General features: G+C 35.1%; 1 protein-coding gene across 1 annotated transcript in view; it reads right to left on the reverse strand.

Moving 5' to 3' along the window:
• Positions 1 to 25,201, reverse strand: part of PLA2G4A (phospholipase A2 group IVA) — a 170,800-nt gene that overhangs the window by 111,388 nt on the left and 34,211 nt on the right. Inside the window, exon 3 of the mRNA XM_032137064.3 lies at positions 17,725 to 17,806. Within this exon, the coding sequence (XP_031992955.1) occupies positions 17,725 to 17,806 (82 nt within the window). The remainder of the gene's footprint in view (positions 1 to 17,724; positions 17,807 to 25,201) is intronic.

The raw sequence follows: 25,201 nt of genomic DNA on the forward strand, positions 1-25,201 counted from the left end.
TGGCTTTGTGAATTAACACCTATAGGGCAATTGGGTGTTGAGTCACTAACTCAGCCTCATCTTGATTATTTTCAGCCAAACAGGTGGTGAAGCAAAGATGTAATACGTGGGCAAAAACCCCTTTTACATCTCATCCTTTTATCTAAATATTGACAAACAAAAAATGTTGGGGGTGTGGAATACAGATCTTTTTTCTTCCCATAAAGTTGACATGAAACTACATGCACCAGAAATAGCTTCAGGGTGGTAAAACTTACTAGTAAACTTCAGGAGTTTAAGGAGCGCCTGCCTGAAGTGACAACAGGCCCATTTGTCATTTCAGCTTTGTCCAAGTAATATATCATGTGATTCATGAACTCATGGCAGCTTCTAAACTCCTAGTTCTATTTTAAATATTCTCTATTTGCCTGTTTCCCCTTCATCAGTAGCAACTTAAACCTCTTGTTGAAAAACAGATTACAAGTAATTTGTTACAATTCTTGTGATAAATAGCAAAAAAAAAAAAAAAAAAAAAAAATCCCAAAGGGGAAAGTCTTCCCAAATATGTAGTCAAAATATTGCCATTCTGAAAGCTATGGTTCAATGACAGTGAGCTTAAAACAGTGTTTCCCCAAATGTAGTCCATTGAAATACCATGACCTTCACGGATTTATCTGCAGTGCCTGTTAAAAATGCAGAACCTTAGCACCTTCAATCACATTCTCCAGCACAGGCCTGGAAATCTGCATTTTGACAACTTGAGCAGGTGGTTATTATGCACACATTTGAAGAACAGGGGCTTAAGGTATAATATTACAAGGAACTAAAGAACAGGAGTATAATAACACCCACAGAAAAATTACAAACATTTTGACATTGAGAAGGCAACAAAGTTACTGGTCTTCTGTCAAGGAGTTATTCTGCCCAAGGACTAGATTAAGCCCAGTCCAGTCATTTACTTCTATTTCTCTCCAGACATAAAATACATTTTCAAATGGCCACGAGAAAATAAATCCAAGAATAAATTAAGTGTGGATGTGTTAGTTGGCAATCTGTTCAAGGTGATGGACTGCTGTTCAAATGTTATGCTTCAATTATCAACAAAGTAGAAATGACTAAACGAGAAGCAGTAAGACTAAAACTTAAATGAAAATTTGTTGAACGAAATGCCTCTGAATACTATTCTCAGATGTGATCATTCCTTTGATAAATTTATGATGTAATAATATTGCTCATTACACACAGAGATCTTAGAGCAGCTTTTATGATTGTCAACCTTTTCGCTACCCATGTACTAAGCTGGTTGAGGTATGAGGTAGGAGTTAAGATTCAGTCTTTTTCCCTGTGTAACCAATAGACCCAGCATTATTTATTGGGAATACTGCCTTTAGCCCTTGCATTGCAGTATAAACTTTGCATTAATCAAGTGGTCACATAAAAGTGTAAGTCTGTGTCTGGACTTCCATTTGTCTATTAGTCCATTAATCTATCATTTAAGCTTGCATCTATACCATGCCAATACCAAACTGTCTTAATTATAATATTTTTATATTAATTGTAATATCAGGCAGCGTAAGTCCCGGAACTTTGTTCAATATCTTCAGGATTATACTGGCAGTTACTTTATTTCCACACCTCAAAGATGTCAGCTAATATCTTATGGTTCCTCTCTGTTTTGTTGAGAAATCCACTCTTGGTCTTTTGCTTTTCAATATATTTTATTGGCTACTGAAAATATTCAGCCATTATATTTTCAAATATTACTTTGCCCTATTCCCTCTCTCTTCCCAATGCTTTTTATCATACCCCAGATATTCCTTATCTTTTTATTCTATATTTTATTTCCTTATTTGTCTTTTGTGTTTCAGTCTGGATATTTTCTATAGACCTATTTTTCAGTTCAGTAATTCCCTCTTTAACTGTTTTCAAACCACAGTAAAACCATCTACTGAGTTCTTAATTTCTTTTGTTTTTCAGTTTAAAATTTTCCATTTGATTATTTTGTATATATCTGGTTTCCCAGTAAAATCCTCCATCTTAGCATCTATTTTCTTGAACGTATTACTCTTAGTTATTTTAAGATCCATATCCAATACTTGTGGATCTATTTGTTTCTTGATCTTATTTTTGTTACACTCATATTCTATTAGCCACTGAATATTTATGATTCAGTCAACCTTTGACTGAATGCCAGATTTTTTTACGACAAATTATGGAAGACATAGATCTACCTCCACAGATGACCCACTTTATTCTCTGGCAGGCCGAGAAGGTAGGACAGATATCCTCTAATAAATTTTAAAAAATGAATTGATTTCATTCTTTATAAGGTTAGTCTACCTCTTGTTCACTCCCACTCTAAGGCTCCCAACTTAAAGTCAAGGGTATTTATTAGGCCCCTTTTAATTTGGTCTCTCTGTTCTCCTTGTTTGTTTGTTTGTTTCCTCTTATGAGACTGCCAATATCTTTGTCCTGTTTTTCAGGTTTTTATGTTTGCTTCTCAGGCTGTTGCCCTGCATGAATCAAGAATTTGGCTAGTGCCTCATGATGAAGGCATTGGCTCTCAGGCATACTTCTTCTCTAGGCTTTCTCTCAAGGAAATTGGCTTCTCAAAATCAACTTATTTTGTCCTAAAATCCAGTCTTTATATCCCAAGTCCTTTGAGGTTGACAAAGCTCTGCTGGATTATTGGCCTCTTCACTGCTTGGCTACTTCCCATATTTCTATCACTCCCCTCCAACCTACCTAGATGCAGCTAACTAATAGACTGAGGGAAAACGTGGCTTGCAGAATATAGGCTTATTCCTTTTTTTTTCTCTTTTTTTTATTTTGAAGACAGGGTCTTACTCTGTCACCCAGGCTGCAGTGCAGTGGCACCATGGTGCCATCTCAGCTCACTGTAGCCTCAACCTCCTGGTTTCAGGTGATCCTCACACCTTAGCCCCCTTCCCCAAGTAGCTGGGACTACAAGCTCACACCATCATGCTCAGCTAATTTTTTGTATTTTTAGTAGAGATGGGGTTTTACCATGTTGTCCAGGCCTGGTCTTGAACTCTTGGGCTCAAACAATTCATCTGCCTTGGATTCCCAAAGTGCTGGGATTATAGGCGTGAGCCACCACGCCCAGCCTGGCTTATTTCTCTTTTGAGATCTTAGTCCCTCAAGTCCCAGTTTACTCATCAGCTTTTCATTCCTTTAGACATTTAAAAAAATTAATTTAATATGTGTTTCCTAAATTGTTCTTAGGAAAAGTAAATACACTGCTATTAGTCACTTTAGCATACTTCAGTGACCATTTTTTTCCTAACTTGGCCAAACTATAATCATCCCTATCCTTCCCCTCCACCCACCATTCTTCACATGGCTGCTCAAACATGTACTGTTTTTTTCAAGCTACCTACCCTACTTACTACTTCTCTTTTGAGGACACAATTCAGACTCACACTTCACTGAAAAAAACAAAAGGGGAGGATTAGATGTAGTCTTTCAATTTTCCTTCCCTGTATCTCACAATTTAAAAAATATATTTATAATTTAATAATGTATTCATATTTAAGTTCTTCCTCTATTATCTTAGAAGTAAAAGTATCCTTACACTCCTCTCTAAATCCCACTTCTCTCGGATATTTCTTATTTTTTAATCCCCAGCCTCAAATTTAATCTGTAAATATTGGTTTTGCCTTAGTTACTTTCTCTCTTTATTATATTTGTTTATAAACAAATTTGGGCATTCTAAAAGAAATGAACAAAATTTCATTAATTCTTACAATTCTTCCAGATCTTTTCTCTCCTACATCAAAGATTTTGGAAAAATAAATATAGTCTACACTTACTGCTTCTAAATCTCATTATTCCATAAGTTTCCAACCTACTGTCCTCTGCCTTCTTCTGTTACCCTAATCAGTTAATTCTCTCGAACATAACTTCAATGCCAAATTCAGTGAGCTTTTTCTCACTTTACTTGACACATATGCAACATCCTTGGTGCAATTATCTTTCTTTTGTGTCTAATATATCATTATTTTGTGATTTCCTACCTACCTCTCTAAATAGTTCCTCTATATCTTTCACTAGCTTTCTCCACCTCAACTCATCACTAAACTGTAGACTTTCTTCTTACAAATCTCTTATTAGCATTCTTCAAAAGGAAGTGAGGCCTTTAAACACTGTATTGCTCATGTAGCAAAACCAAGTTGCAAAGGAATGATCACAGTTATTTATATAGTCTTGAAAACACTCAATATGCACCCCTCATATCACATGGCACACATTAATCGTGTAGTCTAGTTAATCTCAGATCCTTTAAAGTCAATTATCTTCAAGGTTTAAATGGCAGCTACAATGCATTCCTTCATTTCCTCAAGGCTACAAGGGGGAAGTAGTATAAATATGACAAATATGAGGTTCTGGATTATATGTTAATATATAATCTATTCTTAAGTAATATATTTTGAAATAGTTCAATCCTGTTTAGTTACTCTGAATCAATTCTGGATTTTCTTTAACCCTCCTTTAGTTCTGCCTTGCACATAAATGTCAGTGTCTCCCCAATCTCCATCTGTGAGCCCTACCTCCATTCTGAGATCTTAAATCTGCTCTCAAATGCCTCAAAAATACCTTGAATACCTTAAAGATATCTCAAACTCAATATTTACAAAGCAAACTTATTTTCATCATTCTTTTCCTAAATGCAAGACAAAAATTAATACAAAACAAAAAAACTAAAATAAAAACGTTATTTTTCCTCACTTTCTTTCCTATTTTATTTAATGATGACATCTTTTCTAACTGTGTGGGCTAGAAACACGAGAGTTATTGTCTTTTCTTCATAATTCAAATATCCAATCTGTCTCTAAGTTTTAGCTTTTCACTTGTAAAATGATGTATATAGATATCTGACTCTTTCATTTCATTCAAAATAATTGCCCCAATTCAACTAAGCACCACCTCTCACATAGACTATTACCATAATCTCTTAGTTGCTTATTCTCAGGACACCTTCTATAATGCAACCACAACTATCCTTCTGAAACACACTTTTGACCTTCACTGCCTACCAAGTCAGGTCTAAATACAGTGAGAAAGACTTAAAGGCTCCCTCCCCACCCCCCATCAATCCCAAGGTTCTCCTTCTAGTCAGTGACCCTTCTCAGACATTCACTGGAACATCACTCTATGGCAAAGAGGCATCTTTGGAATCCGCACATTTCAAACATTCCACACAGGCATATTGATGGCAGAAATATTCATTCTAACAGAACTTTGCTGTACTTTTAGTTGTACATGTTGTTATGTTTTCTTTTGACGTTTTAGCTGATAGCTAAAGTTTATTCAAGTTGTTGTTCTTGTCCTAAGAATATCCAAGATAAGAGTCCAAAGACGGTACAGTTAAGAAATATGGGGAATGAGATGTTCTCTCCATTCTTTCCTTATCTAGTCCCCACTTCTCTAGTCAACTAGCTGTTTTGTTTTCCTATTGGGTGAAACTGGCAACTTTAAATCAAGTTCCCCAGAGGTTTTATCTATATATATCTGCATAAAATAAAAATAATTCCACATAAAGCTTCAACCTGCTGATTAGGTATTATTATTTCCATCAGAGGTGAAGAAATTGAGACTCAGAGGCATTTAGTGAGTTGAGCAAGTTCATTCAGAGTTGGGGTTTTAACCCAGTCTTTCTGAAACCAGAGTTCTTGCTCAGTCAGATATTCCAGTACTAATAACTTCTACCTCTTTTTGTCTCTGTGAAACTGTAAACTCCATGATAGCAGTGAGCACAACCTTCCTATTGACTCCTGTGTCCAAGAGTCTCACATAAAGTCTGAGACATAGGAACATGATACACATTACTAAAAGAAAGGATGACGGACTGACCCTGACCGATGCTGTGGAAGAGGTCACCTTTATCATAGGCACAAGTCTCCACTCAAACTTCATTTTACTCTTTGGTAATAAGTCTCAACCCTTCTGGTGTTTGTCCCCAACCCGTTTATTTGGATTGTAATATAAATCAATGTAAGTCATTTCTTCCAAGTATATTTGTAACTAACCTTTATTTCTAAGTATTAATTTTATATTAAAAAAAACCTGAACCTCAGCTTACCTCCCTTCATAATAACTCCAAGGAATAGGCAGAGTGCCACAGGACTTGTTTACGTGTAGCAGCCCCTGCTCCCTCCAGAAAGAGATCAAAATTATAATCATTATGGCTATAGATGCTGAAAGACAATTCCTGGGAATTGCTAGGAGTGCAGAAGCTGCAAAAGTTAGTGAAGAATCCAATGTGGTTTAGTAAACAGAACTTGAGCAGTAATTCTGTGGGGAGAAAGGAGTAAAGATTTTACAACAACTTGAGCATTGTCTAGGAAGTCAAATATGGAATGCCTTTCCCTCATTTGAAATTACAAGGCAGTTTTATTAACACTATGTCGAAATCCCTTGATTAGGCAGTCTCCAAGTTAAGTTGTACATTTTATTTCCTTTTTTCTCATAGGCTGAATATGTATAATAGTGCTTTCTAAAGTCACATTTCCTTTTGTAAGGGAGTGTAAGGGAGCATGACACTATCAGAAAGTGCCATCAGCCAAGTGGATGTCAGGAAGACAGCACAATAGTATCCACTCATGATCAACTTGGTACATTTTGTACTAGCAATTGATTTAGTACATTAATGAATAGCTAACTGAGAGTTGGTATACAATAAAAATGATTTATTGAAAAGATGTTGATATTCATGGGAAAATGAGGAGAAATATATGCCAAAACAACACAAAGAGGACTAAATGTAGATCTAAAACAGAATTGAAAGTGTCGTTGTTGCCTGCAGTGTCATTTTACTTAAACTTCTGTGATATCTTCTTAGAGAGAAATAAAAATATCTTTGGAATCTGTATCTATGCTTGGAATGTTTTAAATGCTTAGAACGTATGGATGTTTCTTGGAATCTTTCTAGATTGGATAGAAAGAGTAATTCTCCAGAAATTCTTATATACCATGATAAAACATATTAATTTATTCATATTATTCATTTTAGCTATGTGGATTTAAATATATATTAATTCCACTTACTGTAGGCAAGAAAAATTATTCTTTTTCATTAAAAAGAGATTCTTAACCTTAATGCTATTGACATTTTGGGCCAGGTAACTCTTTGCTCTATGGTGTTGTCCCTGACTTCTAGCCCCTAGATGCCAATAGAAATACCCAATTTTGACAAAAATGTCTCTAGAATATTGCCCAGTGTGCACCAGGAGGCAAAATTGTTTCCCAGTTTAGAACCACTGCACTAAAGCAAGACATAATTCTTGATATTTATTCACTAGCATAAATCATAAAAAATAGCTAAGTTCCCTAAATAATATATAGGACAGATTATGCCAATCTCACTTTAAACATTTTTCTTATGATTTTCTTTTCCAAAATTGAAATGCACCCCCTACCCATTCCATATATTAAAAGGCTACCTAAGTTATAAAGCCCATCTCAATCTACATTCAAGCTGTAAAGTCTTCTCTTATTGGCAACATTTTCCCAAGGGGTTATTTAAGCCCATTTCATCTTCCCATCTACCCCATACACTGTTCACAGGCAAAGCTGCTGCACAAGTAAACACCGAAGTGAGGCAAGTTTGAGATCCAGCCCCAAAACGTAACAGCTCTGTGATTCTGGACTATGTTAACTAAACTTTAACCAAACTTCTTACACCGGGGCCTGTTGTGGGGTGGGAGGAGGTGGGAGGGATAGCATTAGGAGATATACCTAATGTAAATGACGAGTTAATGGGTGCAGCACACCAACATGGCACATGGATACAGATGTAACAAACCTGCACATTGTGCACAAGTACCCTAGAACTTAAAGTATAATAAAAATATATATATAAATAAATAAAAATAAACAAAAATAAAAATAAAAAAATTAAAATAAAGACAGTATGTATCTCATAGTATCACTGGAATGAATACATGAAGTATGTATAATGTAAAGTCCTAAGAACTTTGCTTAGATTTTTGTTTATTTAAGAAACACTTACATTATGCATACTATGCCATAATTTCATTTAAGCCTCATAAATAATAGTAGGATTATTACTCCCATTTAACAGTTGAAGAAACTGAGACATAAAACAGCCAAGTAACTTGTCCAAGTTCACACAGTTAATAAGTAGCAGAAGGGAGATTTGAACCCAAGCAAGCCAGTTCCAGAGTCCTTGATTAAACCACTAAACAATGCTTCCTCTTTGTTATAAATTACACACTCCATAAAGTTATCCACAGTAGATATTATCATTATTTTTCTTGTAATTTTCAAGGTACTAAATAAGTACTAACTACATAGCACATACTCAGCAATTATTGATGTGGACATTAGTCAAGCCTTGCTGGAATACGCGCTGGGTTATATTTCTTTAATATTTCATTTCAAAGTTAAAATCTCAACGTTGTCATTTTGTTTTGCATCTGGAGATTTGAATTATTCTTATACATCAACTAAAAAATAGTTTTGTCTGGAATTTTATCTAAATTATTTCATTAAAATATATTGATATATTAAGTGAGGAGTGAGAATGAAAAAGTGCATCCAAGAAGCCAGTAAAATTTACACAGACCTTCAGACCACAGCTCAGCTAAGTTTAATCCATGATTTCAGTCTCTACATTACCTAATTTTTATTTTTAAGAAAGATTTTATAATATTAAGATATACTGGCCGGGCGCAGTGGCTCACGCTTGTAATCCCAGCACTTTGGGAGGCCGAGGCGGGCGGATCACGAGGTCAGGTGATCGAGACCACAGTGAAACCCCGTCTCTACTAAAAATACAAAAAATTAGCCAGGCATGGTGGCGGGCGCCTGTAGTCCCAGCTACTCGGAGAGGTTGAGGCAGGAGAATGGCGTGAACCTGGGAGGCAGAGCTTGCAGTGAGCCGAGACTGCGCCACTGCACTCCAGCCTGGGCGACAGAGCACGACTCCGTCTCAAAAAAAAAAATAATAATAATAATAATAATAATAATATTAAGATATACTAAAATAACATATAGTAAGCATTTTCACATAAATGTTTAAATTTTTAGAGCAGCAGAGGTATTCTCTTAGACATAAAACCTTTAAGAACATACTTGTCCTTGGTAATTTAAGAAACATTTAGCCTCTGTTTAAATTTAATTCCATTAGATTTTAATCACATACTTTCTCTACAGTAGTGGCATATGGTTTTCGATCAATTGGCATTATTGAAATATCATAGAATAGTATTCACTGTGTTCATCCGACCTAAAACACATGAATACACACGTACACAAACAAAAAAAACTAATAAAGTATAGAGACGAAAAGGATTAACTGTATTCATAAAACCACTTAATAACTTTGTAAACTACCTGACATTCTAAGCAGATGAGGAAGGAACAACAGTGCCTTACTAATACATTATATTTCTCCACTACACAGAAAAGACAAGATAAGAGATGTGAGAGAGACATGCGTTATGAAACACTTTACTCATCTTGAAATTATCTTCCACGAAAAGACCATTGGGAAATAATTTCATTATACTTAGAATTTTTAAAATCTTGGGTGGATACTCTAGAACATTCCGAAACCATTAATAAAGTAAAACTCATGTTCAGTCATAACCTGAAGACTGATGTTAAGGAAGTATTTATATCAAAAAAGATATATTTTAGGGTTGCTGGTCTAACCTAAACCAGGTAGCTGGCTAAAGTATAGACCAACAGCAATGCCATTTATAAAAAATAAGATTTGAAACTCCATAATTAATGTAAAAAAGATTAATTAAATTCACTCAAAGGTGTTGTAAAATTTCCTGTGCATTCAACCTCAGAAAAATTCTAGTTAGTAGTGGATAGAAATGAGTCATTTATAATCTTTAAAAAGTGAAGTATAAAATTGTTTTCTAAAATTCTGTCTCAGTGAAGCAAAAAAGGAAGCAATATCAAAAAATAAAGTAATAATCACACACTTTCATATATTTTACTCATTCATCCAATATTCCCTGAGATCTTACTACTATGCCAGACTCTTTTTTTTTTTTTTTTTTGTGAGTAAGCCTCAGGCCTTAGTCTTAAAAGTACATGATTATACTCCCATGTGACAAGTGTTACAAAGAAGTCTAGACAGCTGCTGAGGGAGCACAGGGAGTGAAATGTACCCAAGTGTTTTCGGAAAAGCGTTTAACAATGGAGATACCATTCTCCATTTTGTTCTCTCAAGCTGAGAAAGAAGGGTCCAATAATTTGCTCAACACAGAAATTCATAATGGAAATTTCTTGTCTCTAAGGTGAAAAATTGAAAATTAGTCCAATGCACAGACTACCCAAAAGAATATTCTTGGTTCATACAAAGATGACATTGAAGAAATAGATGTCTTTTCATATTTGTGTTTGAAATAACTGTGATAATAATGGGTCACATTTATTGAGCACTTACTGTGTGTTAGGCATATAAGTACTTTGCATACATCAGCTCATTCAATATCTCCCAAGATGGTGGAAGGCAGAGACAGGAGAAGCAATCTGCCCAAGGACACAGGAATCGTGAGTAGTCTGCCTTCTCCATTTTTCCTGGAGCTTCTGATCACCGTGAAACTCAAGAATAGCTACCAAACAGATCATTTATTTTCATATTGATTCCTACATGCTCTTGTTGCTAAAGAAGACTCTTAAAAGATTAAATACATAATGTTTCCCTAAATATCCAACACCCTGCCTCTCACCCCAACATTTACAAATAGGAAGATTGAGTTCTAAGCTCCTTTTTCCAAGGGAACGATTAATACTTTGTATTGAGAGGTGGGACCTCTGAAGAGGATTAAGTAGGTCGCCCTACAGGTGAGAGGATTGAGGCTGCAACTTTGGAGAGATAAAGCTGAAGGAAAGAGGGTTACCCTTCCGGCAAATGTTATGCATTTGGGTTTTCTTTAGTTTCTACAAGTTTTAGAAGCCCGTGCTTCTTGTGCATTGTACACTGCATGGTGACTATAGGATGGCCATGGAGTCTGAACTCTAAACACCATCACCCGGAGAACAGCAGCAAGATCTCCCTGGTGTGCTGCGTGATCGCTGGGGAAGACTGCTCTGAAAGACATTTCAGTGCCTGCCAAAAAGTGGATGGCCAGAATCCATGAAGACAACATGTAACAGAAGGGTTGATGCCAGTGATGGCAAACAGCAAAGATTATGCAAGCCCTACTCCTAATTTATAGGCAATTATAAATGCCTAGAATTCCTGTAGGACCTTGGAGTGAGGGAGATCACTGACAGTTCCCCCACCTTCTCTAGGGAATGGGGCTCACAATCAAAATTAATGTGATTTGGAAAAATCATATAAGGGGAGATTTCATGGCCCTAAGTAAGAATATAGAGACTATCCACACCATTACACGGTGATGTGTTCACTTTGAGAAATTTTTCCACAGGACTGCAAAGACATAAAAAGCAACACAGCGTGATTTAAAAAGAACTGAACATTTGCACATATTTAGAATATCTACTTTATGCATGAGCATACTGTCAAAATAAACTGTTGAAAAAACTTTCAGAGTTATTTCACGAATCTTATAAATGTTCGACATGCATCCCTCACATTACAAGGTCCACATCAGAACTGTTGCTGACTCATCCTAGACAACACATCTCCACTAAAGGAGTGGCGAAGGCACAGTGGGTTCCTTCTTTCCTCAAGGCCATAAGGCAGAACAAACTCAAGTTTTCACAAGTCCCCACAAGAAAGCATGTGGTCTAAAACATTTGAAAAAACTTTTTCATTCTGTTCGGAATCACCCTGGTTTTGTGCTTACATTCGCTGACAATGTGTGAAAGGTGAAAGTTTAAACTTCCCTTTGGGAAAAAAGCCATATTTTCATTAGCAGCAAGGATTTACCTAAACTTCATACAGTGGAAACGTATTACACCACAAGGATGCCACATCGGAACCAAAGATCTTTGCAGGAGAGAATAAAACAATATTTTACCATGCTGCAGTGGTTAAAAGCAGGGTACCTAGAGTGGTGCTGCCTGGGTTCTTAGATGGATCACAAATATAACACAATCAAATATCACACAGTCAAATATCACACAATCACCAATTAAGCTGAAAGAGAACTACATATTAAGCTATTTATGGGAGGTATCTTTATATGTACGAGGGGAAGACTATATTTGTAAATGTGTGTGTGTGTGTATAGTACATTTCAGGCATTAATCATTTAACATGAAGTGAGCACTGTGACTTTTGAAACAATAAAAATATATGTTCTTGTTTTCCCATAGCTTGTAATCTGCTATTTTCATGATTTTAGTATAAAATAATTTCAGAATTTAACATTGTAATTGTGGTATTAAGGTATTTGTGTTTATTTCTATCATTCTCATTGATAATGTAATGAGTCATGTAATTAAGCATCCTTTTATAAGAATTTCAAAAATAAACAGTATTAAGGTATTCATGATTATTTCATTTTACAAAAGTAAAATCAGCAAAAAACAAAAGTCTTAGAATTTTTGTTCCATCATGGATTTTTAAAGTCTTTGCTCTGCTCACAAGTCCTATAGATCACAGGGTAGGCAAACATAAACTAGAAGAAATTGTCTAGAGCTTGTCTTTCAAAATGTGGTTCATGGGTCAGCAATGTCTACATCAGTTGTATGTTAGAAATTCGGAATCTACTCCCCAAACCTATAAAATCCAAATCTGCATTTTGAACAAGAACCCCCAGTGACTCATATGGACATTAAAATTTAAGAAGCACTGTTTGGGGAAGATTAGGTCCAGCCTGAGAATTGCAAATGGCACAACCCTTTAAAAATTAGAAACTTGATCCAAATCTTGCCAGGAAGTTATCAGAAACAGAATATCATTTACCTACAGACACAGACTTTTTGAATATTAAAAGCTTAAGGTTATTAAGAAAATCTTAAAGAAGTATGTTAAGATATTAATAAGATCTTATAAAATTGGCTTGAATACAATGAGTTCATCATTTTCCCAAGCATATGTATTTTTTATTAGAGTTTAATTGTGAGCATTAAACGCTGTTATCATCTGAATACTTAAGTAAAGTTAGATCCACCTGCAATCCCACACCTGTTCTTGGAAGCTCTAATGTTTGTGATGCTAATTCTGTAAAGAAAAAGAGTTTACATGTCTAATAAAGGGACCAGACAAGGAAAGAATCCTCAGTATATATATATATATCCATAATTAGGATAGTTCTAAAACTCTAATATTCTGTGGTATTTTATCATTTAAAAAACACTATGGCATTTCTTATCTAATCTCATCGCAGGGAGTGAAACATGGCTCTAATAGTTCTGAATTCTAAGGCCAGCCTCCGTTATCATTCAGTATCTGTGTTTTTCCCAACACTTTCTAAAAGAAGCAGAAATTCAGTAAGGTAGCTATTGCATTTGTGTCAGCTATTTCATTTGGTTATATAATGAAGTTTGTGGCCAGAGTTGTGTTCTGTTTCTTACAGGCACAAAGAAAATTCTATGACCAATTGAAATACTACACTCACTGCAGCCATTCTGCAAACATATCTTCTGTTAAAAGAGGAAAGGGACAACTTAGAATATAGAGTTTAACATACATTAACCTAACATTTAGCACCCAACATGATGCTGACATGTAGCTTGTTACATATCACATCTACAACAACTTCCTGTGGGTTTAAAAGTAAGAGTTACATGCACACTTATGTTTATTGCGGCACTATTCACAATAGCAAAGACTTGGAACCAACCCAAATGTCCAACAACGATAGACTGGATTAAGAAAATGTGGCACATATACACCATGGAATACTATGCAGCCATAAAAAATGATGAGTTCATGTCCTTTGTAGGGACATGGATGAAACTGGAAAACATCATTCTCAGTAAACTATCGCAAGGACAAAAAACCAAACAACGCATGTTCTCACTCACAGGTGGAAATTGAACAATGAGAACTCACGGACACAGGAAGGGGAACATCACACTCCAGGGACTGTTGTGGGGTGGGGGGAAGGGGAAGGGACAGCATTAGGAGATATACCTAATGCTAAATGACAAGTTAATAGGTGCAGCAAAACAACATGGCACATGGATACATATGTAACAAACCTGCACATTGTGCACGTGTACCCTAAAACCTAAAGTATAATAATAAAAATAAATAAATAAATAAATAAAGTAAGAGTTACATTAATATTGCCAAATTAATGCAAGCTACTTATTTCAAAGATAAAAATAGAGCAATGATTTTGAGTCAGGTGTAAATGTGAACTTCAGACTGCCTCTTCCTATGAACTGTAAACATAAGAATGCAGAAGGAGTCATTACTAGAGCACTGGGTATAAATGCTACATTTGAGTAATACTGAAACTAGCAACCATGTCTGGGAAGGAACTGGCAGCTGTCTTATTCTTGGCTTGTCAACGCCCTCAAGTGAAAACAAGGAATAAAAGAGATGCTATAAATTAAAATGTCAGCTCTGACTCTTCAAAAGACAGTTTATTGGGTGTTGCTGATTTTATTCTGAGGTTTTAACAGTGCAGAAGCATATTTCTAAATGTAGGTAGTTAGGGTAGCATGATTTATCAAAGGACAAAATAAAAAATAGATATAAACTTAGTATTATCCTTTTTTATGAATATTTTACCAAGAATTAACTAGTTGATTTTTTATTTGTCTTGGTACCCTTGAGAAAGCCCTCACACACACAAGCAAGGCAGAAAACTCCAATAGTAATCCATCATTCTTCTTTACCAAGATGTAGAATTTTATGGAACTCTACCTTTATAAATAAATGCAGACAGTATGAACAACAGAAGAGGATGTAGAGTTCTGTGATCCTGGTCTTCACAGATCTTAGGACTTTTAAAAATAGTTCTTATAGTTCTATTCTTGTCTATGTTTAAAGAACTGCTATGTACAAACACCCCAAATTCAGCTATTTGGTAAGTTGTATAGATCAAGCTCTCCAAGAAATATCATCAAAATTCCTCTCAGAAAAGTGATGGCTAATACCTATGCCTTTTCTCACTAGAGTGTCCCACAACTTTTCAAAAATAAAGTGGTTGGTACTATACATCATCTATTCACTTTTCCATAGTAACTTTATCACCATATTTATTTCTCTAAAACTCCTTCATGTTCTTTTTGTCTCTTCCTGACTCCTGTGAACTCATTAAGGTGATATAAATGGTCGACAACAACTCCGTCCCCACACACACACGAAAGTAACAATTCAAAAAAAAAAAAAACTCAATTACAAATGCTGAATAAAAATTCTAACAGAATGCCATAACACTGTCCTTTCTCCCACAGCAATTAATCTTCAGTGGCCATTCCTTCCATGGGTCCTTCACTTTAAAAAGGAAGCTTCCAAAATTAAGAGTCTAATCTGTGGTATGTACACTGTGGGGATCCAAAATCTAAATGTTCCTTGTCCCAGGAGATGAATTAATATCTCAGGTTCATTCTTTTAGTAATATTATCAATATCAATTCAAAGAGATCTAAAATGAAACTTTCAGCATCACATTTTTCCCTATTTAATTATAATAAATAACCATTGCCAAAGTGCCTGGGCCTACCATGAGAAGTGGCTAGAAAATCAGATCCACACCAGTTGAAAGAGACTCATGGAGTATAAAGTTTGAACTGCTGTTGGACTCATCTTAGGCACAATGACAGTCATTGTCTCTACACAACAGAATGCTGCATTGATTAAAAAAAAGGGGCGGGGGGATTGCTGCTGCTTTATCTAAGAGACAGTAACTGTATTTTTAAAAGTCAAATTAGCTCTGTCTTTTGCATGCCTGACAAGCTACTGACATAAAATTTAGTTGAATTAAGAATGGCTTTTCCAACACACAGCATGACCTCTTTGGTTGTAAAACCCATGCCTTTTCTTAAGAGTATGGTGGGTAACAGTGTCTAAATACAGCTTCTAATGAGGCTTCTCTTTCGCAGGGGCCTTTCTTTCAGTAAATTCTCATTTAAAATGGTGAAAATGAAAAGAATTGTAAAAAGCAAAATAAGAATAACTTCAGAAAAATATTAATAAAGGGATGATTACATGGGTTAAACTGAAGTCTGAGATAAAATTTAAAATGTAAATATCTGGTCGAAGCTAGTTTTAAAGAAATTGCCATTGCTCCCCTCACCTGTCATGAAAACCACTGCTCAGCCAAAACTCTTGCTGTTAGATTCTACCTAACAATCCTCTCCTTGCTTCAGACATTTACCAACTTCCTGGACTCTCCTCATTCACTGAAGGTATGAGCCTTAAGTTCACATTCTTTCTTTTCTCAGTATCTAACTCCTCCCTCTTTATTGGCATTTTCATTGCCATTTCAACAGGCTGAAGTCCCTCCTGTTCTTTGAAAAAAAAAGAAAAACCTATTTTCCACATTCCTCTCCAATATATTTCATATACTACAATCACAACATTTTGAAAAATGAAAATTCAGTTGTGTGACTTACTACTTAAATGCCATCAAATTCTTCCCATTGCATTAATGAAAAAATCTCAGCCCTAAGTCTTTGTCTTACCAGGGCTTATCATCCTAGTCTCATCTGCCCCTCCAGCCCCCACCTCCGTTATCTATTCTCTAGTAATATTGGGTCTGTTCTAGCTCCTCACAAGCATTCTGGTCTTTTTGCCTTGGAACATGCTGTTTTCTCTGCCTAGGATTTCTTCTTGCTGTCATGACCAAGATACTTTTCCTTTAGGTACCAGTTTAAATGTCATTTGGGCTGGGAACCCTACCTGTTTCCCGGACGATACATTGCAATCTCTGTTCTTTTTCCAAAACCTGTTTTGAGAGTTAAATTATCCATTCCCATTTTAACAATCTAAGATGTTAACAAATCTAAGACATTATTAAATCTAAGATGTTATCAAATCCATCATCATAATACTTTGTTGTAACCGTTATTATTTGTATTCCACTTGCATGAATTCCAACCCTTTAAATAATAAGATTCCACAAGGAAAATTGCCTTTTTTAAAAACATGGAGAAAGATACCGTCAACAAGTTAATTCAGCATTATCCTCAGGCTGTGGATCGCATCATTTCAGGCTGTCCTATACCAGTTTCTACGGCTATTCCATACAAAATAAACACACTCAAAGGCATAAGAACTAGAGAAAAACTACATTTTAAAAATTCTAAATGCATAATACTTCACAGAGGCAGCTTGTTTAAAGTCTTTACTCAGTATTCTTTTAGAAGCAAAATTAAGCAAAATTTCTTTGAATTCCCAAGATGTGTACGTCACAAGAAAGTCATTTTGTCTGACTCCAAGTGATCTCAGCTAATTTAAAGCCCAGGTAAAATGCTGTTCTGACAGATAGCATCAGAGAACTGTTCAAAATGTTATCATTCAAAGATCTAGACAAACATAACGACATTTGAAGAAGGCAGACCTTCTGATTTGTCAAGGAACTCAAGCAATTAAAGGGTGAACCATAATTATACGTTTAACAGCAAAGAAAATAAGGGCACTTACGCATGTCACCAAAGGCCCCCTTTGTCACTTTGGCTAATTTAAGGCTCAGGTAAAATGCTAATCTGACAGATAGCATCAGAGAACTGTTCAAAATGTTATTATTCAAAGATCTAGACAAACATAACCACATTTGAAGAAGGCAGAACCTCCGATTTGTCAAGGAACTCAAGCAATTAAAGGCTGGACCATAATTACAAGTTTAATAGCAAAGAAAAAAAGGGCACTTACGCATGTCACCAAAGGCCCCCTTTGTCACTTTGGTGGCACGTAACACCACTACCGTAAACTTGTGGGAATACTGGTGCTCCACCTGGAAATAAAATGACAGTAAATTTAAAATAAGCTTCCAACATAGAGCCTCATTTTTTCCTTGAGATTAATTTAAAATATTCTACTTAAAAACAAGTAGCATGCATACCAGAAACATTCTTTGATGTAAGGCTGCTTCTTTTTTGACTCTCTTCTCTCTCATCACAGAATCACTGAGTTTCGATTGTGCCTTAAAATGTCACTACAGCTTGACTATAAGCACTTCTTTGCAGTCCAGTTTATCAAGCACTTGGTAAAAAATGTAAATCAGGACTGCAGGTATTCTAGGAGCACAATCAGGCTTTGTACTTGTTGACTAGGAAGCCCTGGTTTATAAAGGTGAACTCAGAGCAAGACATTCTAGATTCATTTGTTGTTGTTGTTGCTGTTCACCGAAGCAATCAATCAAAAGTCTTTTCTGCATGACATTTCCAGGACAGCTTTCAAAACTCTATGGACCCAAGGCGATAACCAGCAAACAAATTGCACTAATTGTAATGCATTTGTTAGAAATCATATGCAAGAATATTAAGATTTGTTATTAGCCTAACACCTTGCATAAACATAATAAACATTAACAGGTAGAGGACTTCATTAGACACTTCACCTAAATGGGAAACAGTTATCAAACAATTCTACTCACTAAAGCAGAATGAGGAAGCAGGAACTCACATAGTTCTTGGGGCAACTGAAAAGGTTACAAAGTCTTTATCTAAAACTCAAACATTTCTTGTTTTAATCTTAGGAGAGGTCACTTCCCTTAATTTTAGTAGCCTTGCTTAACTGGTTGAAAAGTTCATAATTGATTAAAAAGAGGCTCAGATACTGACAATACTGAAAAGTGAGCAGTGACAGTCTAAATGCAAGGAGGCAAAAAAAATTGTCAAAAGTGTAGACAGATTGATAAGGACCAGCAGTAGTAGAATATAGGGACAAAAATTAGACAGCACTCAATAGCTTCTGTAGAAATCACTCCATCAATAATGTAATTAATATTTCAATTTATAATACAGCATCAAAGAGGTGAAGACATGAATAATGAGCATACCTTGTTTAAAAAGGCAGAGAAGCATAAAAATCTTTCAAAATAATGCTGATTCAACTTTATTTAAAAAAAGAAATACCTTCAACATCCAAGAGTTCTGAGTAGCCAAAGTTTTATTATACATAAATGAAATGATCAATCACAAAAATATTTGAAACTAAATGAAATTGACAGTACACCTTGTCAAAATTTGAATGATGCCTTGAAAGCAGTACTGAATGGGAAATTTATAGCACTTAATGCATTTACTAAAAAAGAAGAAAGAACTAAAATCAATAATCTAAGTTACCACCTTAGGATACTGGAAAAAAAAGAGCAAATTAAATCCAAGGTAAACAAAAACAAATAGTAAAAAGTAGAACAGAAATCAATAAAATTGGAAACAGGAAATAGAGAAAATCAATGCAACCAAAATTTGGTTCTTTGAAAAAATCATTAAGATCAATGAGCCATTAGCCATGCTAAGAAAAAAAAAAAAAAAGGATGAGAGAGAGAGAACAAAACTACTAATACCAGAAATGATAAGGGACATTATTACAGATCGCATGGACATTTAAAGGATAACAGAAGAAATACTACAAACAACTCTATGCTCACGAATTTGATAACCTAGATGAAATGGATCGATTTCTTAAAAGACAGAATCTACCAAAATTTACATAAGAAGAAATAGACAATCTAAATAGGCCCATATCTATTAAAGAAATTGAATCAATAATTAATAACCTTACAAAACAGAAAGCACCATGTTCACATGGGTTCACTGTTAAATTCTACCAAACATTTAAGAGGAAACTATATCAATTCTCTACAATCTCTTCCAGAGGATAAAAGCAGAAGGAATGCTTCTTAAATCTTTCTCGGAGGCCACCATTACCCTAATTCCAAAACCAGATAAAGTCATTACAAGAAAAGAAAACTACAGGCCAATATTTCTCATGAACATACATGTCAAAGTTCTCAATAGAATATTAGCAAATCAAGTCCAACAACATATAAAAAGAATTAGATACCGGACCGGGCCCAATGGCTCACGCCTGTAATCTCAGCACTTTGGGAGGCGGAGGCAGGTGGATCACCTGAGGTCAGGAGTTTGAGACCAGCCTGGCTAACATGGTGAAACCCCGTCTCTACTAAAAATACAAAAAAATTAGTTGGGCATGGTGGTATGTGCCTGTAATCCCAGCTACTTGGGAGGCTGAAGCAAGAGAATCGCTTGAACCCTGGCAGCAGTGGTTGCAGTGAGCAAGATAGCGCCATTGCACTCCAGCCTGGGACTCCAGCGGGACTCTGTCTCAAAAAAAAAAAAAAAAAAAACAGAATTCTACACCATGACCAAGAAGGGTTTATGTCAGATACACAAAGCTGGTTCAGCATTCAAAAGTCTATTAATTTAATCCATCATATCAACAAGCTAAACAAGAAAAATTACATGATCATATCAACAGATGAATAAAAAGCATTTGACAAAATTTAGCATCCATCCATAATAATAAAAAATTTCAGCGAGCTAGAAATAGAAGGGAGTTTTATCAACTTGATAAAGGATGTCTACAAAAAACCTATAATTAATGTCATATTTAATGATGACAAAATGGAAGCTTCCCTGAAAACATCAGGAGCAAGGCAAGGAGGTTCCCTGTCATCACCCTTTTCAACATTGTACTGGAAGTCCTATTTAATGCAATAAGATAAGAAAAGGAAATAAAAGGCATATAGATTGAGAATGAAGAAATAAAACTTTGTTTACAGATAACATGAATGTCTATGTAGAAAACCCAATATAAGCAATTAAAAAAAAACTCCTGGAACTAATTATTATGTGACTATAACAAGATTTCAGGAGATAAGATTAATATACGAAAGTCAATTGCTTTTCTACATACCAGAAATGAACAAGTAGACTTTGAAATTAAAAACACAATACTACTTAATTAGCACTCCCCAAAATGAAATAGTTACAAATCTAACAATATATGTAGAAGATCTATATGAGGAAGAATACAAAATTCATATGAAATAAATCAAGGAAGAACTAAATAAATGGAGAGATATTCCATATTCATGGATGGGAAGACTCAATAATGTAAAGATGTCATTTCTTTCCAATGTGATCTATAGATTCAACAAAGTCCCAATAAAAATCACAAATATTCTGTGAAAACGAGAAACTGATTCTAAAATTCATATGAAGAGGCAAAAGACCCAGAATAGTAAACACAAAATTGAAGGAGAAGACAAAAGTTAGAGGACTGATGCTATGCAACTTCAAGATTACTATAAAACTACAGTAATCAAGACAGTGTGATACTGGCAATAAATTAAAAAATACAAACAAACAAACCAGATCAGTGGAACAGAATAGAGAAGCACATAAATAAAGTCAACTGATCTTTGACAAAGGAGAAAAGACAATAAAATGAAGCAAAGATAGTCTTATCAACAAATGATGCTGGAAGAACTGGACATCCACATGCAGAAAATGAATCTATACAGATGATTACTGGGCCTGAAATACAATGAGAAAATGCTCTTGAAAATCTAACTTAAAAATTAGCTTTCTCCGCAAAAGGAACCATCTCAATAATAATTATTATACATAATGATGCTCCCCTCCCAAAATCATCTATGCTTTTTTTGCATATCTAAGAACTTCTAATATTACATGGGTTTTCAAATACCTAGAAACCTTCCTTGTATCATAAAAACTATGAGCAATATTTTTATCCATTATTTAATATTTGATTTTTGAAGTTGCTGCAAATACATTCACATACTGAATGTTATTAATAACATGTACAAAAAGATTGTTTTTATTATAAGGACTTATTGAATGCGAACCATATGTCATACATTCTACTAGACACCAACTGTCATTTAATATTCCAAACAACCCTAAAGAATAGGTGTTATTATTTATATTTATAAATGAGTAAAATGAGATTCTGAGAGACTCAGTAATTTCCCAGTTACTCATAGATAGTAAATGGTGACATTTTACTAGAAATTAGCCTTGCTGTTCTGTGTCTGTGCCCATCTCTTTCTAAGAGCTTTAAGGATTAATAAGAGAGTAACTATAATAAAGTAAGCACATATTCTTGGAGAAAGATGTTCAGTTTCAATCAATGATTATCCAAATAGTCTTTTGAGAATCGCTTACCATGTTTCCTGGGGCCACTATCACATGCAATTTCAAACTAGTCCAGACTGCGCTAGGTTTCAACTTGGATAGGAGATGTTTGGTTATATCTCAGGGATAGTGCCAGAGGAAATTACATTACTGAATTAACAACCAATATTCTCCAAGGGAAACTAATGACTCAGGACAATGGTGGCTGGTAGTTGGCAGAGAGAGATGTCATATTTCAATTGAGTTGTCAAATCTAAGCTCAATCCACTGACTTAGTCACAAAGATTAAGCTTTGCCTTTAGGTCTTGGATTACTTTGAGTGTCTTTCTGCATTCAAAATCATTTCCATAGTAAAAACCAAGACACTTTTTCTTTTCAAAATTACAATTTCCTATTCATTAGGAAAACAGCTACTGTATTAAATTCATTCTGGATAAGTATATTGACATATGTAACTATGATTGGCATTGAAAAAAAGAACCAATTTATACCAAATCAATTTGATGATCTTCCCAATCTGTTTAAAACTCTACTGTTATAAGACAAGAACCAAAGAAACAATCATAAAATAAAGTTGATGGAAAATAAAGTAGATTCTGAATGCAAATATTGTTTTTCTCTATTCAACCTAACTTTGCCTAATTTTTAAAACTAAAAACTGTTAGTATGACAAAGACTATGATATGTTATTACTGAACCCAGAGATTATGGTCACCACAACTGGCAATAGGCATCTTCTCAGAAATTTTTTTTAATGGTTGCATTGATGTCATTAATAAATCATGAGGTTTCTTTGGTAAGATACTTATTTTCAGTTTCACTTTCAGGTGTGGAGTTTCATTCTAATATAACTATGAAGCACAGGCATTTTGCTATTATTCACCTACACTTTTTAAAGAATGATCAGCATTATCTATTTTTAGTCTAACAACACTCTCTAATCTTGTTTTAAAAATTCTCAGACATGGGTTGGCCATGTGCATAAATTATCTCAATGCTCAAAACACCTAATTTGGAACATAATTTGTTAGCTCTAGAAGACATCACTAAAAGAAAATCAAAATGAGAAATATGACTTGAGATTCTTCTCCCCTTGAACAAGAAATTTATCACCTGCACAAGAATATACATTAAGTTTGGCAATATATTATATTATATATATATATATATATGTATATATGTTTATTTTATTTTATTTAGACAGAGTCTCATTCTATCACCCAGGCTAGAGTTCAGTGGATCAGATGATCTTCCCACCTCAGCCTCCCAAGTAGCTTGGATTACAAGCACACACCACCACACCCAGCTAATTTTTGATTTTTGTTTTTGTTTTTGTAGAGATGGGATTTTGCCATGTTGCTCAGGCTAGTGTCAAACTCCTAGGCTCAAGCAATCTGCCCGCCTCAGCCTCCCAAAGTGCTGGGATTACAGGCATGAGCCACCACACCTGGCCTATAGTTGTATATATTTTTAAAAATAAAAGCAAATATAGAGTGCATTCTTATTGCAATAAGAAGATTTTAAGTCCTCTTTTAATCACGAGTATAGGGACCGGTATCCAGAATATATAAGGAACTCAACTCAATAACAAAATAATAATAATAATAATCTGATTTTTAAAACAAGTAAAAGACTTAAATAGACATTTCTCAAAAGAAGACACTCAAATGGCCAACAAGTATATGAAAAAATGCTCAACATCACTTATGCTCAGGGAAATGCAAATGAAAACCACAATGAGATATTACCTCATCCCAACTAGAATCGCTATTAAAAAAAACCACAAAAATAACAAATGCTGGCATAGATGTAGAGAAAGAGAAACATTTATACACTGTTGGTGGAAAACTAAATTTGTATAGCCATTGTGTGAAACAGTATGGAGGTTTTTCAAAAAAAATTAAAAATCGTACTATCATATGGTCCAGCAATCCTACTATTGGGCATATATCTAAAGGAAATGAAAGCAGTGTGTCAGAGACAAATCTGCACTCCCATGTTTATTGCAACACCATTCACAATAACCAAGATGTGGAATTAACCTAAGTGCCCATCAATGGATGAATGGATAAATAAAAGTGGTACATATACACAATGGAATACTATTCAATCATAAGAAAGAAGGATATCCTGTCATTTCTTCCAACAGGGATGAACCTGGAGGACTTTATGCTAAATAGTTATGTATTTGCAGTCGGGAGTGGTGGCTCATGCCTATAATCCCAGCACTTTGGGAGGGAGGCCAAGGAAGGTGGATCACCTGAGGTCAGGAGTTCGAGACCAGCCTGGCCAATATGGTGAAACCCCATCTCTACTAAAAATATAAAAAATTAGCCGGGCGTAGTGGCAGGCACCTGTAATCCCAGCTTCTCAGGAGGCTGAGACAGGATAACGGCTTGAACCCAGGAGGCAGAGGTTACAGTGAGCTGAGATCATGCCACTGCCCTCCAGCCTGGGCAACAGAGTGATACTCTGTCTCAAAAAAAAAATAGTTATATATTTGCACAGAAAGACAAATAGCACAACATCTACCCATATGTGGAATCTAAAGAAGTTGATGCCATAGAAGTAGAGAGTAAGATAGTGGTTACCAGAGGCTAGGGAAGATAGGAGGAAGGAGAAAATGGGGAGAGAATGGTAAATGGGTAAAAAGTTAGGTAGGAGAAATAAGTAATGGTGTTCTATAGCACAGCAGGATGACTATGGTTAATAGTAACATGCTGCATATTTCAAAATAGAAGAGAAGATTTTTAATGTGCTCACCACAAAGATGTGATAAATGTATGAGATGATGAATATGCTACAAATCTTGATTTAATTATTACACAATGTATAATACAATGGAACATCATACTGTACCCCATAAATATATACAATTACTATGTGTCAAAAACAGAATTTTAAAAAGTGAAGTGTCAAACAAAAAAGGAAAAAGATTGCAGGGATTGCTCCAGCAGTGAAAACCAGTACAAGAAAATATTAATGTTAACAGCTTGGTTCTAAAATTCTAATTTAACTGGGTGCCGTGGTGCACACCTGTAGTGACAGCTACCTGAGAGGCTCAGACAGAAGGATCGCTTAAGCCCAGGAGTTTGAGGCCAGCCTAGGCAATATAGCAGACCCTGTCTTTAAAAAAGAAAATGGTAAAATATTTACTTAATGATATATTCATCATGAGTTTATAGTGACTATAATATCCTTAAAACATTGAAACGAAACAA

Source organism: Hylobates moloch, unplaced genomic scaffold (genome assembly GCF_009828535.3).
Source record: "Hylobates moloch isolate HMO894 unplaced genomic scaffold, HMol_V3 SCAFFOLD_18, whole genome shotgun sequence".
NCBI classification, from domain to species: Eukaryota; Metazoa; Chordata; class Mammalia; order Primates; family Hylobatidae; genus Hylobates; species Hylobates moloch.